The sequence below is a fragment of the Chiloscyllium plagiosum genome, chromosome 12, assembly GCF_004010195.1.
Source record: "Chiloscyllium plagiosum isolate BGI_BamShark_2017 chromosome 12, ASM401019v2, whole genome shotgun sequence".
Lineage (NCBI taxonomy): Eukaryota > Metazoa > Chordata > Chondrichthyes > Orectolobiformes > Hemiscylliidae > Chiloscyllium > Chiloscyllium plagiosum.
The window spans coordinates 37,759,901-37,777,620 of record NC_057721.1 but is presented as its reverse complement, the minus strand read 5'-3'; the positions used below and the strand labels follow the sequence as shown (position 1 = coordinate 37,777,620).

The 17,720-nt window shown below is 40.5% G+C and overlaps 1 protein-coding gene across 5 annotated transcripts in view; it reads right to left on the bottom strand.

Moving 5' to 3' along the window:
- sytl5 (synaptotagmin-like 5) overlaps positions 1 to 17,720 on the bottom strand; it is a 190,509-nt gene that overhangs the window by 35,809 nt on the left and 136,980 nt on the right. For 4 of the 5 annotated variants that reach the window (XM_043700824.1, XM_043700828.1, XM_043700825.1 and 1 more), the window contains exons 6-9: positions 16,187 to 16,321; positions 4,556 to 4,631; positions 2,134 to 2,251; positions 74 to 180 (exon numbers count right to left, since the gene is read on the bottom strand). In XM_043700824.1, coding sequence (XP_043556759.1) covers positions 74 to 180; positions 2,134 to 2,251; positions 4,556 to 4,631; positions 16,187 to 16,321 — 436 coding nt within the window. The remainder of the gene's footprint in view (positions 1 to 73; positions 181 to 2,133; positions 2,252 to 4,555; positions 4,632 to 16,186; positions 16,322 to 17,720) is intronic. The other variant, XM_043700827.1, reaches the window with a different exon arrangement.

The window sequence follows — 17,720 nt, the reverse complement described above, 5'->3', positions numbered from 1 at the left end:
ACAAGGTCATTTTATGTTTAAGAATTTTAAAGGAACCATAATCCATGAAAAAACAGTTATGTTTTCAACTGACCATGGCTTCATTGAGACCTCCAGGTACACTTTTACTCCTGAGGCTAATGGAATCTTCATTGCCGGATGTATAGGATCCACTCAAGTCCAACTCTGATCTACTGCGATCTGTACCAAAGACACAGTTATATTATGGGACAGGACGGTATATTATAAATGACTTTATACAAATAAAATATACTGAAAACCAAGATTACTTTCGCCTTGACTGGCTACAGCATATCCTAGAATGAATTCACTATAATGATATCTCCTATTATGGAGTCATAAGACTCATACAACACGGAAACAGACCCTTTGGTCCAACTCCTTCATGCCAACCAGATTTTATAAATTGCACTAGTCCCTTTGCTGCGTTTGACCAATATCCCCTAAACCTTTCCTGTTCATGTGCCTGTCCAAATGTCTTTCAAATGTTGTAATGGTACCCACTTCTACCACTTCCTCTGGTTGCTCATTCCATATACACACCACCCTCTGTGTGAACAAGTTGCCCCTTAGGTCCCTCTTTAATCTTTCCCACATCACTTTAAACCTATGCTCTTTAGTTTTGTACTCCCCTACCCTGGGGAAAAGACATTAGCTATTCACCGTATCTATGCCTCTCATCATTTTATAAACCTCAATAAAGTCACTCCTCAGCCTTCCAGACCCCGGTGGGAAAAAAAACGTGGCAGCCTATTCAGCCGGTCCCTACAACTCAAACCCTCCAGTCTATACAACATCCTTGTAAATCTTTTCTGCACCCTTTCCAGTTTAATAACACCCTTCTGAGAGCAGGGAGATTTGAACTGTACACAGTATTCCAAAAGTGGAGCCTGTTTCACAACTTTTCCCTCCCTCTAAATATATTACACCAAACAGCCAAGTAAATTTATTTTGCCAGGTGACATTCACATTTAAAAGCAAAATGTCAAGGAGAATGCAAAGATGATATTGAAGGTAAAGGATTTGTTAGTTAAACCATATGTAATGGAGTATTGATATCTGGAAAAGGACTGTTGCTAACCCCTTGCTTTCTGGGCAAGCAAGCAATACTCCTATTTGTACAATTCTCAGAATGCCCACACTTCGCGAGCTCTTTCTTCTGTGCATGTGCAATAACATTATGCAGGAGAACTACATTATGATGTTTTACACAGAGTTATCACCAGCAGATAGGTTAATTAAGCATGTATATGCATGTGTCCTGAATAGGGTCAAATTAGTATTCTGGTGTATGATAGGCCCTCAATCTCTCTCGGGCAAAAAGATTCTGTTTTTGATTAAAACCAAGAGGATTATTTGAGAATAGACTTTTAAGACAAAAGCAAGTTCCTTTCTTTCTGTAGAGTGTATGATTTGCCACCAGTCTACTAAGGCAAGGTTACATTTCTTTTACACATATATCTCCTCAGAAAGTGGAGTGGTTTTCTGAACTATCAGTGAGGAGAGGCACCCATAAGCAGATTTGAAAATTGAAATACTGGGGCACACTGGTTACAATTTTCTATTTGTTAATGCATGGTTTAGATTACGAGTAACATAGATTTGGGAGTCCATTATACTATAACACCTGGGTCCTAACCCCGCTGAGGATAGAGGATAGTGTTTAGGTCTCAAGATCACTATGCTTAAACAAATGCGGACTGAACAAGAGACGAATTTTGCTTTGGGTTGTCCTCATGATAACTGTGCAGATTAAAAACTGACATCAGCTCTCTCATTAGTTGCCCTTCCATTTTCAGTGGTGTGTCTTTTTTAGGGTGAAATCCAATTACTCTTTCAAATCTGTTTTTGTCTAATGTCAACAGAATGCGGTCAGTGTGCATAACAAGGACTAAAATCAATAGATGCAATTTGCCCAGTGACCTATAAAACCAACTAATATATGCAATACTTTGGTTTGTCCTGATGCCTTTTCTTCAGAAGCTGAAACATACTCCAATGTAATGGCGTGTTCATTCATGGATAAATAAATTCCTTGGACTTTTTGGGAATTTAACCTGAAATTGCAGCATTGCAATAATGATTTGTTAATCTACTGCATGTTTAAAGAAAAGCATTGAGACATGCACACACCTGATGAAATGGAATATCTGGAAATTGCTATTTTAGGCATATTGTTTTTTCCTTTGACCAGGTCCTTGGGCACACTGTTACTCATTGACAGAGTGTCAACACTTTCTGAAGATTTAGCCTACCAATGAAAATAACATGTCAATCAATACAAAACAATTTTATTAAAATATGTAATTGTTTTCTAAAATCCCTTTCATAAACCAAAATGACAGTCCTGAGAAGTCAGAAATGCACTTATTGGCCTAAAAATTAATTTAAATACACAGTGCACAGTTTCAAAACAATCAAGGGCTTAGCTTCCAAGGCATTTTGATATACCAATCTCAGCCTTGGATTCTAGTATTCAGGAAAACATTTAACAATTAGATCAAAATTTTGAGTATGAATGTAGTTTTCATTTAAAAATCTTGAAAAGCACAGAGGCATTTATCCCCATGTTGTTCATTACTGGCACTTAGCAGTCAGTTCACCCTTCCCTGTTATCTGCTGAACTTGGAATGTTAGGTTTTTTTGTGATTGAATCAGAACACACAAATCTCTCTATGCTGCAGTTTTCTGTCTTTCTTCTTTAAAATAACATTCAACTCTTCTATTCTTCTTGCCAAAGTGGATAACAGGTTTGATTCCAACCTCAGGTGACTGTGGAGTTTATACATTCTCCCTGTGTCTGCATGGGTTTCCTCCGGTTGTTTCGGTTTCCTCCCACAATCCAAAGATGTGCAGGTTAGGTGAATTGGCCATGCTAAATTGCCCTTAGTACTAGGTGCATTAGTCAGAGGGAAATGGGTCTGGATGGGTTACTCTTCAGAGGGTCAGTGTGGACTCATTGGGCCGAAAGACCTGTTTCCATACTGGAGGGAATCTAATCTAATCTAATGTAAACTTAACAATTTCCCACATTATATTCCATCTGCTAAGTTTTTGCCAGACTATTTAACCTGACAATATCCCTCTGTAAACTCCTAACTACTTAGCCTCCCACCTATTCTTCTGTTGCCCATCTTCTTGGGGATTGTACATTCACTTCAGTCACCAAGTCAGTAAATTCATGTAAATAATTGTGTCCCCAGAACTGATCCCTGTTACACTCCACTAGTTACAGGTTGCTATTGCTGAAAATGCCCCCTTTATTCCAACTAAAAAGTTAGCCAATTCTCTATCCATGCAAATATTTTATCCCCAACACATGGGCTCCTATCTTATTAAATAGCCTTATGTGCAGTACCTCAAGAGGAAATCTATATAAATAGGAGGTGTTAATTCTGTGACCAGCTTTGATCACCTTATTTAAGGATATTCTTGCACTAGGGGCAGTCCTCAGAAGGTTCCCTAAGTTGATCCCAGGGATGGAGGGATTTGCTTATTACAGGTGGAGTAGGTCAAAAGCCTCAGACTAGGGTGTGTAATCTCAATAAGGATTTGTTCATTTAAGACAGAAGTGAGATGGATTTTTTTTCTCTGAGAGTAGTGAATCTGTGAGATTCTTTACGGCAGATAGTTGTTATGACTGTGTTATTAGTATATTCATGGTTGAGGTAGATATCTTTAATCAGTAAAGGAATCAAGGATTTTGGGGAAAAGATAGAGAAATATCAGATCAGCCATGATTTCAGTGAATGGCAGAGCAGACTGAATGGGCTGAATAGCTTACTTCTGCTCCTACATCTTATGATCTAAACCAAAAAAAAGCCAAATAATGGCATATTGATACTGTCCACTGAGTTCACAGGAGGGGCCTCATGGTCATGGCACCAGGAACAAACAGGGAGTCACAGCTTCAAAGGAAAAAGGGGAAAAAAACTTATCAATTGATCAATGTCTTTGAAAACATTATTCATATTTTAAGGAATAAATATTTTTACTTTTATTATTTTGGAATTCACATGGGCTAAGTTTGAAAAAAATATCACAATTAGAAGAATGTCAGAGAAAGAAAGGGCCATTCAATTTGTTCTAAAATATGTCTTACTTTAGGACTGGTCTGAACATGTCCATGACTTTCTATTCCCTGTAAAGTCAGTAATTAAATACGTTTTGAATTCCACAAGTTAGTCAGCATTTGCTTCACTAGATGGCACACTGTTCTAAAGTAACTTCTTTCTGCTCAGATTTACTATTTCTCAAAGGTAAGTAAAGCTTCTTAGGTGCAGAATATTTTATTCAAATACAGGGTTCCTATAAGCTTTTTAAAGGGTCCAGCTAGAACTAGATTGAGGCAACATTGCTTTTATTATTCGACTGTTGAATATACAATTTAATTCTTAGATTCTAATCACAGATTTTACAAATGTTGAACACATATTTGAGCAAGGTCAAAATATAATATCCACTGCTGTGATGTAGAGCTTTTGAAAATTCTAAAGAGGAATTATTCTGATGTTCAATCTAACTATATTCTCAATTTAAAAGATGTCTGACTTACCCTCTTGTTACTCTCTGAAACAATGCTGCGTTTGCTGGATGCTGGTGAGATCTGGAGCACTGGGGTGGATGTTCTGCTGTGGTTACCAAATGGTCATTATCAGAAATTGCACATAGTATACTGGATTTCACTACAAATGAATTATGCTTCAAGAAGCTTGACAAAGCTAAAAATTTAAATCCAGACTTTTCACTGTTTTCAAGTCCAGAATGCACATTTTCAGTCCTTTAAGTTCTTAGGGGATATCCCATGTGTCCTATTAATCAGTGAGGCTTTGTCGCCTACACTGTCTAAAGCAGCTAAAAGGCAACTTTGTCTATGGAGTGTGTGTATATGTAGATCACATCCCATGGCCTCACACAAGCACTATAATCTAGATAATCCTAGGCTAAAACACAAACCACAGCTCATATTCTGTGTAAATGCCCCTCGTGCCAATAGTTTATTATTATTGCTTCTTACTGACCATTTAATTGGATGTGACAGAGGCCATTGTGTTTATCTAGTTCATTTTTCCATAGAAAACTCGAGGCACTGTCATCACAAAATCCACATATTCTTTAAGAATCTCAGTATTTGCACAAGTCCAGAAAAGCATTCTTATTTTTCTTGGTTCCTGGGATTAGCTTTGAATATTTTCCCAGTTTTCCCATTTGTCCTGTGGTGGTTTGACACAGTATTCATGATTTAAAGTTCCTCTGCCTGGCCAAGTTCATTCTCACTCTTGAGCAACTTCTCTTTTATTGCCTCTCACTTTCATCAGGTCAGAGGAGTGGCCATGGGTACCCACATAGCCCCCACTTATGCCTGTCTCTTTGTCAGATATGTGGAACATTCTTTTTTCCAGTCCTATTCCACAGCTCCTTCTCTGGTACATCAATTATATCATTGGTGCTGCCTCCTTATCTCAACTGGAATTGGAAAAGTTCCTCCAAGTTCACCTCCAATTTCCACCCCACTCCTCCCTTCCTTTCTTTGACACTTCTGTTTTCATTTCTGGGTATATCTATAAACCCACTGACTCCCACAGTTACCTTGAACATTGTCACACCTTGCTGCCTATAAAGACTCTATTCCATTCTCCCAGTTTCTTCGTCTCCGTCACATCTGTTCCAATAATGCCAACTTTGACAAGGGGGCCTCCAAAATGTCCACCTTCTTCCTCAACCGACGATTCCCCTACACCGTACTTGAGGGCCCTCAGCCAGGCCTAACCCATCTCCTGCACTTCCGTCCTGACCCCCTCTCTTTCCTCCCGCAATAGTGAAAGGGTCCCCCTTGTCCTCTTCTACCATCATACAAGCATCCACATCCAGAGGATCATTAGCCACCATTTCCGCCACCTCTGGCGAGATGCCACCTCCAGACATATATTCCCCTCCCTTCCCTTATCAGCCTTCCCCAGGGACTTTTTCCTCTGGGACATTCTGGTCCACTCCTTCTTCACTCCCAATACTGTCCACAGCCCCATGGCACTTTCCCTTGCAACCACAAACACCTGCCTTTTACTCCCTCCCTCATCAGTATCCAATGGCCCAAACACACCCACCAGGTGAAGCAGCACTTTACCTGCATGTTCACATAATCTAGTCAACTGCACTCTCTGCTCACAGTGTGGTCCCCTCTACAAAGGGGAAACAAAGTGTAGACTGGATGATTGCTTCAGAGAACACATATGTTGGAAAGACCCTGAGCTTCCAGTTGCCTGCCACTTTAATACACTACCACATTCCCTGGCCAACAACTCTGTCTCAGACTTGCTGCAGTGTTTCAGTGAAGCTCAGCGTGAGCTGGAAGAACAGAACCACATTGTCTGCTTGAAACCTCTACAGTCTTCTCGACTCAATATCAAGTTCAACAATATTACGGCTTGAGGCACCTTCTTCCATGTTCTTACCCCAACCCTCACATAATAGGCCTTATTATCACACAGGCTGCTAATACATACCCATTATTAGCTACTAACAGTCCCTATTAACAGTTATTCATCCTCCTAGCCTGACCATTGTCTAGTCCTTTGTCTGTCCAACAGTTCTTCTCTCTCTTTGGGCTCTACCTTCACTGATCATTTAATCCTTACCCACTTCCCCCATTCTATCTTCCACATCAAAAACATTTCCCTAGCTGCCATCAGTTCTGAAGAAGGGTCACTGGACCCAACACATTTACTCTGATTTCTCTCCACGCATGCTGCCAGACCTGCTGAGCTGTTCCAGCAATTTCTGTTTTTTGATTGAGGATTTAGCACTTTTTATTCTACTGTAGAATTCCAAATTCTTCAGGGGGTCAGTTAGCGTAACTGACTGGATGGATGCTTTGTAGAAAGTGAGGACTGCAGATGCTGGAGATCAGTCGAGAGTGTAGTGGTAGAAAAGCACAGCAGGTCAGGCAGCATCTGAGGAACAGGAGAATTGATGTTTCGGGCATAAGCCCTTCATCAAGAAATTGGATGCTTTGTAATGTAGAGTGATGTCAAACAGCATCTATGGATACCAAGAAGGACTCTCCTTCTCCACCCTTCTCCTTGCTTGAGAGGCGGCGATCGTAAGGTTAAAACTTCACCAGTTATGTCTCTCATTTGAGACAGCAGCAGAAAGGTCTGTAAAGACTATGGTGACTTTACTTATCTAAACACTCTTGTAGGGTAACTTATTACAGTTTCTCATACTGAAAAACACAAATCTTTCAGCTTTTTCTCATCACTTCTACGTTACAACTGAGTAACTTTAAATGAATAACTGGCAAAAAAATGGAACCACTACGATTCAATTTTGTTTTTGTTCTTCACTCTGTCACTTATGTGGCATTATGATTTTTCTTGTGATTTAGTGATTAAAACTAACTGTAATTCTCAAGGATCAACCTGGCCAGATCATGAGAAGCTTCAGTGGTTCAGACTCCGACTATGTATTTATCTAATGGATTTCACTCCTAGCAAGCCAGAGAAACAATGCTACAATACTGTGCTATAATTTATTTTTAAACTGCACTTCCACCTCCAGGATTATATGTATACCAGTCCAGGACCATTCAGCTCTCTACACTCTTCACATTCAGCTCACTATTGTTTGTTACATTGCAGCCTTTCATTGACACAACATGCTTATTAGGCCAAACTGACCTTGGCACCCCAGCGGAAAACGTTATCACACGGGGAGATCAATCGTCAAATTATCGGACCACACGCTGCAACCAGAAGAGATTGAAGTTGTTAGCAGGGGTCCCAACATCTGCCCCACCACTAAAATGGACCCGAGTCTTGCAGCAGACACGGAAGAATTTGTCAAACAAATGAGACTCCAGAAATTCTTTCAAGATGCCAGCAGTGATTCCAGTGAGCCCACTAAGGAACCAGAACAATCATCACAGGTATCCATACAGGAATGACCAAAGAAGGAGTCAACTTGGACCCCATCGAAGGGCTGTTGCCCTGGGCTTGACATGTACACTCAAACCGTCAGGAAATATATAAATGCCAGATTCATCAGCCGCACCCACAAGGTAGAGCAAAACATCACCCAGTCACAATGCAATGCCATCCATGCTCTCAAAGCCAATCACACCATTGTCATCAAACCAGCAGAAAAAGGAGGAGCCATCATCATTCAGAATAAAACAGATTACTGCAAGGAAGTGTACCGACAACTGAACAACCAGGAACACCACAGGCAACTACAGGCCAATCCGATTAAAGAGCACACCCGTGAACTAAACACATTGATTTTTTTTTTGATCCAGTCCAGTCCTTTGGATCCAGTCCTTCAGAGTGCCCTAAGTGCCCTCATGTCATGTACTTCTCATGTAGATGACTTCTACTGCCTTCTGAAGATACACAAAGCCAACACACCAGGATGTCCCATTGTATCAGGCAATGGGACCTTGTGTGAAAACCTCTCTGGCTATGTCAAAGGCATCTTGAAACCCATTGTACAGGGGACCCCCAGCTTCTGTCGCGACACTACAGATTTCTTACAGCAACTCAGCACCCACGGACCAGTCGAACCGGGAACATTCCTTGTCACAATGGACATTTCTGCATTCCATACCATCATCCCCCATGATGACAGCATCGCGGCAACAGTCTCAGTACTCAACACCAATAACTGCCAATCTCTGAGCACTGTCCTACAACTCATCCACTTTATTCTCGACCACAACATTTTCATCTTTGACAACCAGTTTATCATCCATTGCAAGACATGTCAGAGTGTCAATATGGATACCACCATTACACATGGGGACACCTCCCACCACGTATGTGGCAGGTACTCATGCGACTCAGCCAACATTGTCTATCTCATACGCTGCAGGCAAGGATGCCCTGAGGCATGGTACATTGGCAAGACCGAACAGGAGCTATGGCAATGGATGAATGCGCACTGCACAACAATTAACAGACAGGAGTGTTCCCTCCCTGTCGGAGAACGCTTCAATGGTCAGGACATTCGACCTTGGACCTTCAGGTGACCGTCCTCCAAGGTGGACTTTGGGACAGGCAACAACGCAAAGTGGCCGAGCAGAAACTGATAGCCAAGTTCGGTACCCATGGGAATGGCCTCGATCTTGGGTTCATCTCACACTACAGATGACCCCACTGCACCACACACACACATTCCTACAGACACACACATACTCCTATAGACACACACACACACACTCACGCAGACCCTCTCTCATATACATGCTCTCTCTCAAATGCTCACACGTACACTCCCACATGCACCCTCTTACAGACTTATACCCCTTTACACTTGCACACGTACACTCATAACCCCCACACACACACACACACACAGACATTTACGTTTGTGGGGTGAATTTGAACTTGCAGAATTACATTTTATTTTGCTCAAAAGCTACATGAATCCATGTGAGATTATGTAAATCCATTTTTTTTAGATTAGAATCAGTCTGAGCATCGTGGCACAGACAGTCTCACACAGGGCACCTCACACTTTAAGTGCATTATCTGGGCAAAATTGTTAAAGTCCACTTGAGAATGTAACTTTTAAAAAGTTCTGTAATTTCCTTAAGATAGAACTGACACCAACATGTTCATTCTAAAAAATGAGAGACTTAATAAACAATCCAGGTCTTTTTCAATATATAATCTCAGTTACATCACACTGTAAACTTTTGCTATAAATTCTGTATCTCATGATCTTGTACTTCACAAGTACCTGATGAAGGAGCAGCGCTCTGAAATCTAGTGCTTCCAAATAAACCTGTTGGACTATAACTTGGTGTTGTGTGATTTTTAACTTTGTACACCCCAGTGTACAAAGTTAAAAATGTTCTGTAACACCAACATCTCCAAATCATGCATATTAGGACAAAGTGAGGACTGCAGGTACTGGAGATCAGAGTCGAGAGTGTGGTGCTGGAAAAGCACAGCAGGTCAGGCAGTATCTGAGGAGCAGGAAAATCAACATTTCGGGCAAAAGCCCTTCATCAGGAATGAGGCTTGTGGGCCAGGGGGTGGTAAGATAAATGGGAGGGGGGTGGGGCTGGGGGAAAGGTAGCTGAGAGTGCAATAGGTAGATGCAGGTGGGATAATGGTGATAGGTTGGAGAAGCAGGTGGAGTGGATGTAAATCTTTGGCATCTTCAACCCAAAGGATTGTGGATATTCCAAAGGTAGACAGACAGACTTTGGGTCTCTCAGGAAACTGAGGGATTTGGGGGAACAGGTCGGAAAATGGAGTTGAGGTCAAAGATCAGCCATGATTGCATTGAAAGGGCCCTTAAATTGTCAATAACAACCCTAATTATCTGTAGTGATATTAATTTGTATTCACTTCACAAATCCTGAGGTTTATTGAAATTCAGGGAGATTTTGGAATTAAAGTAATTTTACATAAATAAGGAACAGCAGGGGTTGCAGAAACAGCCCCTGGAGCATTTCACAGAGTATAATTATCAAATCTAATATCTTTCAGCCCATTTCATTCCACCTCCAAATATCTTTGTCTACATTAATAAATTCACATCACAAGTAATTAATTGCTTGTAAAGCATTTTGAAATATCCTGAGGAAATGCAATTTAAATGCATGTTTCATTATTGTAGTCAGATGCACAACAATCTTTCTTTTCAAACTTATATCAAAGATTCTAGAATTTAGCGATTACGTCAGAATTTTCCAACATTCCTTGTGTTCTTGGAGTTTGATGTTTCCTATTTGCAACATTATTTTAGAGGTAATTCTCAACTTGGTTCCCAATGTTTAATTTGATTATTTTTCCAGTAGCTAGTATGAAACAAATGAGTTTGTTTTATCATAGATTAGATTAGATTACTTACAGTGTGGAAACAGGCCCTTCGGCCCAACAAGTCCACACCGACCCGCCGAAGCGCAACCCACCCATACCCCTACATTTACCCCTTACCTAACACTACGGGCAATTTAGCATGGCCAATTCACCTGACCTGCACATTTTTGGACTGTGGGAGGAAACCGGAGCACCCGGAGGAAACCCACGCAGACACAGGGAGAATGTGCTGCCCAAATCATCTTTCTTGAAAATAGGTATCATGGTGCATTTTCAGTCGAATTATGAGTGGCATGGTGGCTCAGTGGTTAGCACTGCTGCCTCACAGCATAGGGACCTGGGTTCAATTCCAGCCTCAGGCAACTGTCTGTGTGGAGTTTGTATACTCTTCCTGTGTCTGTGTGGGTTTCCTCCCACTGTTTGAAGGTGTGCAGGTTAGGAAAATTAGCCATGCTAAATTTCCCATAGTGTTCAGGGATGTGTAGCTTAGGTGCATTGGTCCTGGGTAAATATAGGGTAGGGGAATGGGTCTGGGTGGGTTACTCTTCGGAGGGTCGGTGTGGACTTGTTGGGCTGAAGAACCTGTTTCCACACTGTAGGTATTCTAAATTAGGACCTGAAATTAATGTTCTGTAACCATTCACTCTCATAATGTCTGCCTGGACTTTCTGATTTTGTCCCTAGTATCAGCTGCTGTCCTTGTAGATTTCTTGACACCAACTCCTTCAAACCTGTTGAGGATCACAATGGAAGTGGTAATCAAGATAATTCAGTTTAGTTGTAGAATCATTTTGGATGGATGATATATAATCAGAAAATCATAGAGCTGTACAGCATGGAAACAGACTCTTTGGTCCAACTCATCCATGCCAACCAGATATCCTAAATTAATCCGGTCCTATTTGCCAACATTTGGCCCGTATCCCTCTAAACCCTTCCTATGCATATGCCTTTTAAATGCTGTAATTGTATCAGCCTCCACCTCTTCCTCTAGCAGCTCATTCCATATATGCACCATCCTCTGTGTGAAAAAGTTGCCCTTTTTAAATCTTTGCCCTCTCACCTTAAACCTATGTCCCCTAGTTTTGGACTCCCATACCCTGGGGAAAAATGGTCACCCCTCAGCCTCTGATGCTCCAGAGAAAATAGTGCCAACCTATTCTGCATCTCTCTATAGCTCAAACCCTTCAATAATCTTGTAAATCTTTTCTGAACCGTTGCAAACTTCACAACATCCTTCCTATAGCAGGGAGACCAGAATTGCACATAGTACTACAAAAGTGACATAGCCATTGTCCTATAAAGCCACAACATGACCTCCCAACTCCTATACTCAATGTCTTCTTCACTATCCTGTACACCTGCGACTCCACTTTAAAGGAACTATGAACCTGCACTCCAAGGTCTCTTTGTTCAGCAACTCTCCCCAGGACCTTATCATTAAGTGTATAAGTATTGCCCTGATTTGCCTTTCCAAAATGTAGCACCTCACATTTATCTAAATTAAACTCAACCTAACACTCCTCGGCCAATGGCCCATCTGATCAAGGTCCTGTTGTGCTATGAGATAATCTTCTTCACTGTCCAATACACCACCAATTTTAGTATCACCTGCAAACTTACTAACCATTCCTCCTATGTTCAGATCCAAATCATTTATATAAATTACAAAAAACAGTGGACCCAGAACAAATCCTTGCGGCACACTGCTGGTTGTAGGCCTCCAGCTTGAAAAAGCAACCCTCCACCACCACCATATGTCTCCTACTTTGAGCCAGTACTGTATCCAGTACTGTTCTCCCTCTGTTCCATGTGATTTAACCTTGCCACACACTTTACTGAAGTTCATACAGATCCTGTCCACCACTCCGCCTTCATCAATCCTCTTCGTTACTTCTTCACAAAACTCAATCAAATTAGTGAGAGGTAAAAGAGGATTCCAGTGAGGGCAAGTTTGTTGCCATACTTAGCAATGGAAGAGGGGAATAGTCAAAAAATGGGGTAGTCTACTGCGTTAAAGGCAACAGAGAGAGTGAACCCTTGTTGTTACTACAAAAACGGTAGTAAGATTAGGTCTGCCATCTCCTATGTGAAAATTGATTGTTATTGAACATAACCATAAACAAGGAATGGTTAAAGAGCACATTTTCTGTAATCATATAGACAGGCTGAAATTAAATGTGATCTGACAGAACGGTGATAAAACTCACTTTGACAAGGTGCCACACAGGAGGCTCCTAAATAAGGTAAAAGTCCATGGTGTTAGGGTCAAGGTATCGGCGTGACAGAAGTGAGAGAGTCAGGATAAAAGGGTCATTTTCAGATTGGTAGCCAATGATTACTGGGGTTCTGCATGGGTCAGGTTTGGGACCATAACTATTCACATTATGCATTAACAATCTGGACAAAGGAACAGAGATCTTTGTTGCTAAGTTTGCAGATGATAGAAAAATAGGTGGAGGTTTACAAAATCATGTGGGGCATGGATAGGATAAATAGGCTGTGAGTGTCTGCACATATAACGACCATGAGATTGATTGCTCCCTTTTGCTAAACAAGGCTTTTCAACTCATAATCAACTGCAAAACTCCTTTATTTCCATCTATAAATAGATCATCAATGGTTTAGTGTCCAAACTCATTTTAGAGTTGCATCTCCTCAGTCATATAAATCGTTATCTCATCATGATTTACATGAATCTAATTATAAAACATTTCAATCACTGTTTACACAGTTTACATTATTCATAGTTTACTTTGACTGATGGTGTACCATATTGAAAATTGTTGGGCACTCTGTGGTTGTTGAACAACCCATGATAATCATTTTCACATCACTTCTTAGCTTGAGTAAGATCAATGTTGTGTGTTCCTTCTGGATGAACTGTCAGGGGTGATCTGTTTCTCTGATGACAGTGCCTCTGACTTCCTGTCCCTTAACCAGACTTTCTGCCTTGGCTTTAAGGCTGGCAGAGGTTTTGCCCTGTGTGTAGAGTTGTAGAGCTCTGTTTTTGTTTCTATTCTTGCTTTATCTTCTTGTAGTCTTGAGAGATTACATTTGGTTTGAGGTTACATGCTAAAACTGGCACAACCATTTTTAATCTCCTCATTAAAAAATCCACTGACAAATACTCAATGGTGTTACTCAGTTGAGGAAATCCCATTGTCACTTAGCATCCTTTTGCATCAGTGACTTCAGTCTTGACTGGTCTTTCCACCTCTCAATCAACTGAAGGTAGAGAGGAGAAGCTGTCACCCTGTCCCCAAAGTAAACTACCTGGAACTTGTACACAAATTGATAATCATTGTTGAATAATCATTCTTCCAGTGAACTGCATTTTAGAAAGATCCATTTCATCATTCTGACCATTGAGTCTACTGTGATTGAAATGAAGTCTTGCCATTTCAAGCTATCTTGTTGAATAATCAACCAGGATCAAACACATCTTCCCTCTAAAATTGAAAAAATCCATTGCTAGCCTTTCTCTTGGCCTTTTTGGGATTCTCAATGAGACCTTTGGTTGTGTTTGCACTTACATGTGTAGGGCAAACACTTGGCATAATGAAAATGTAATCTTGCAAGTCTTTAAAAACATCTTGTGCCCTGGCTCTGAACTTTGTGGTACCTAGATGTCCCCAGAGGAGTTTCTGTAGGATTTCTCTTCACAGTGACTTTGGTGTAACCATATTATGGTCATACAACAATAAAGCTTCCTTAATTGTCAATTGCTGTTTCTGCTCATGGTACCTTTTCAACACTTTCCCTGCTGGATTTTTAACCATTTTTTTGGACAAAGCTGTCTGACCTTTGTGTGCTTCTAGACAGATTATTGGGCTGCACCAATTTGTATAAGTTTGCCCTCAGTTGCTGGTAAAGTGTTGGCATTGCTGCAGAATAAGACTCTACTTTTTCTTCAAGAATAATATCCTCCTCTTATGTTCAATCCAGTGTTGCTGACATGACTGAATACACCATTACATGCTCCTTGCCTGGAACATAGACTAATCTGTAGTTGTATCTCATCTACTTAAGCCTGAATCTTGTATGGGCAAAAGCATTTTTAAGATTTCATTCAATCACAGTAATACTACCAAAGTCTTAAGGTATGTCTCAACTGGAATTTCAATTAAATGATGTAATTTGTATATCTTCCACATCCTCATGTATCTTATCAGAACACCATCAGCCTTTTGGACTTACAGCATTCAAAAAATGTGCTGACTTGATGGTGCTGCTCCTTCACATGCAAGATTGAAGCCTCTCTATTCCTTAAACTGCCACTTCATACAGAGTTCCCACTGTAATCTCATTGTGTGACTTCCACGTGATCAAACTGTTGAGATAATAACAAGGTCTCCATAAGAGCTGCCACCCTATGGACTATCACAATTGACTAACTAGGGTGAGCACTTGGTTTTCCATTCTTATCATTAATTTCCTCCCATCCTGTGTTTCTATTCTTCAGGGTAATGAGGTTTGTCTTGAGGCTTTGAAGTCTTCTGTGGTTCTTTTCCTTACATTTTAGTTTGTTCCTATTCTGCAGGCCTGTAATAGAAGACTTTTGAGTCTTTTCTCTGTCTTCACAGTCTTGCCCTCCACAATCACCTGATGAAGGAGCGTCGCTCCGAAAGCTAGTGTGCTTCCAATTAAACCTGTTGGACTATGACCTGGTGTTGTGTGATTTTTAACTTCACAGTCTTCTCTTTGTCCAGCTTTTTTCCTAAGTTTTCTGAGGTCTGGGCCTCCTGCAGAATCTTCCCATTGTTTATTCTGCTGTATTTTGAAGTCCTCTGTAGTCCTCTCTTTGCAGCTGTGCTCTTTGCGCTCTTTTAAATTTCAGGTCCTGGCTCTGGAGGTTTCTTCCCTAGCTGCTACTATGCTTTGTCTTGTTCTTTAAGCCAGTGCTACTACCTGTATATTGAGATACTGACCTGGAGTATCTCAGGCTGTGTGTGTCTGCATATACACTGTGCCTGTGGCTGCTTGCTCTTTTTCATTAACTAAGGTTCTTCAACTCCCTATCTACTGTAATGCTCCTTTATTTGCATCAGTGCACAGTAGGCTATTAAATACAGTTCTCTAGTGTAGCATTAAGAAACAGATGCTTCCTCTACACTGGTGCCTTCTCTCTTACTTATGTCAGAATCATGTGGCTTGTTACATCATGACTGACTTCATGAATCTCATTCTACCACAATGCACACCTCAGTGCTCATTGTAATAAAGTTTAGAAATATCTAGAGAGACTCGCTTCTGAAGCAAATTAAAGATTCAGTAGAACTCAGTCTTCTCTTCATTGTCAGATGTAAACACGCAGTTAAATCAAATTCCACCCACACTGCCCCAGAGGAACACATTACCTGCCAGACAACGTTGCGGATGGTATACTTTCCATTTCAAAATCTGAACCTGCAAAGCTGATACTTTTTCCATCCTCAGATGCTGTATCGATTCCCTGACCGTTCTGAACCTTCTGATTAGACTTCCCTTGTTTTCTGTCAAGATGGATAAATAAGAACATAGTTACATTTTGCATAATTCACAATGGTGAGGGGCTCAAGAAGTGGAGAAATTCACAGGATTGCTGTCTATTATTTTGGTGAGTTTTAATGTTATTTCATACACATTTTGTTCTTGCACTCACTAACTGATTTAATAGGAATTGAGGTTTTTTTTTACCCTTTCAAGATTCAATCCTATATTCTAATAAAATTTCCTGGTGAAATAAGTCTTTTACAACATTCCTCAAAGGGATCTGTCTCCACAGCTGGTAGCTCATTTAACAAATTGCAAAAACACTCTAGTGTCGATATAATATTTTTTCACAATCACCAAAAGTCTTGAGGGGTTTGCAGTTAGTTAACTACATTTTAAAAGTAGTCACTGTTGTAATCTAGGAATGTAGCAGTCAACTTATGTACAGAGAACCCCCCCCCTCTACCTCCAAACATCAACGTGATAACGATCAGATAATTTGTTTGCATGATGCTGATTGAAAGTTAAATATTGGCCAGGCCGTTTGGAATAAAAGTTCACTCTTCCACTAAATGGTGCCATAGGATATTTTACATTCACCTCAGAGGACACACAGGACCTGTGTGTACTGAGGGACACCTTTGACACTGCAGCTGTCCCTCAGTACTTCACTGGAGTGCCAACCCTGCTGTTTGTGCTCAGAGTTTGGAACAGGATCTGAATCTGAATCTGTGACCCATAGGCAGAAGTGCTACTAACTGGCTGACATTGTATATAAGATGAATGGGACACAAGTCACAATCAAAGACTGACCTGATCCATAAATGGGGAAAAACAAATTGATCAAAATAAATTAAACTTTGAACTCTAGAAACTTTGAGATGTTCATCAAGTGATTAACAGAGGTAGACTGAAACAGGGACAACTATTGAAATGAGCTTAATGCATGACCATAGTGCAACTTAACATATTATAGCAAGCTAATTTATCTTCAAAAATTATGTTTAGCAAGCATTTTTCATTTTCATTGTCAAGTGACGAGGAAGTACATTTAATCTGGTCACCATGACTAATTTACTACCTCCTAGCACTTATGCAATCACTAACAGTCATTATCCTGGTTATGTTTGGATTTCATAGAGTCCATTTGCTGACTATGTTCATTATGTTCTGAATTAAGTATTAATTATACATTTAAAAGCAAAATATTGCGGATGCTGGAAATCTGAAACAAACACAAGCAATACTGGAGAACCTCAGCATGTCTGGCAGCATCTGTGGAGAGAGAAACAAAGTTAACTTTTCATGTCCAGTATGATTGATGAAGTGTCATATCGGACTCCATACCTTTTCAGTGTTTTCTCCCCACATAAGAACAGGAAGATAAGAGAGTGAGCACCTGGGTAGTGCTTTATATTG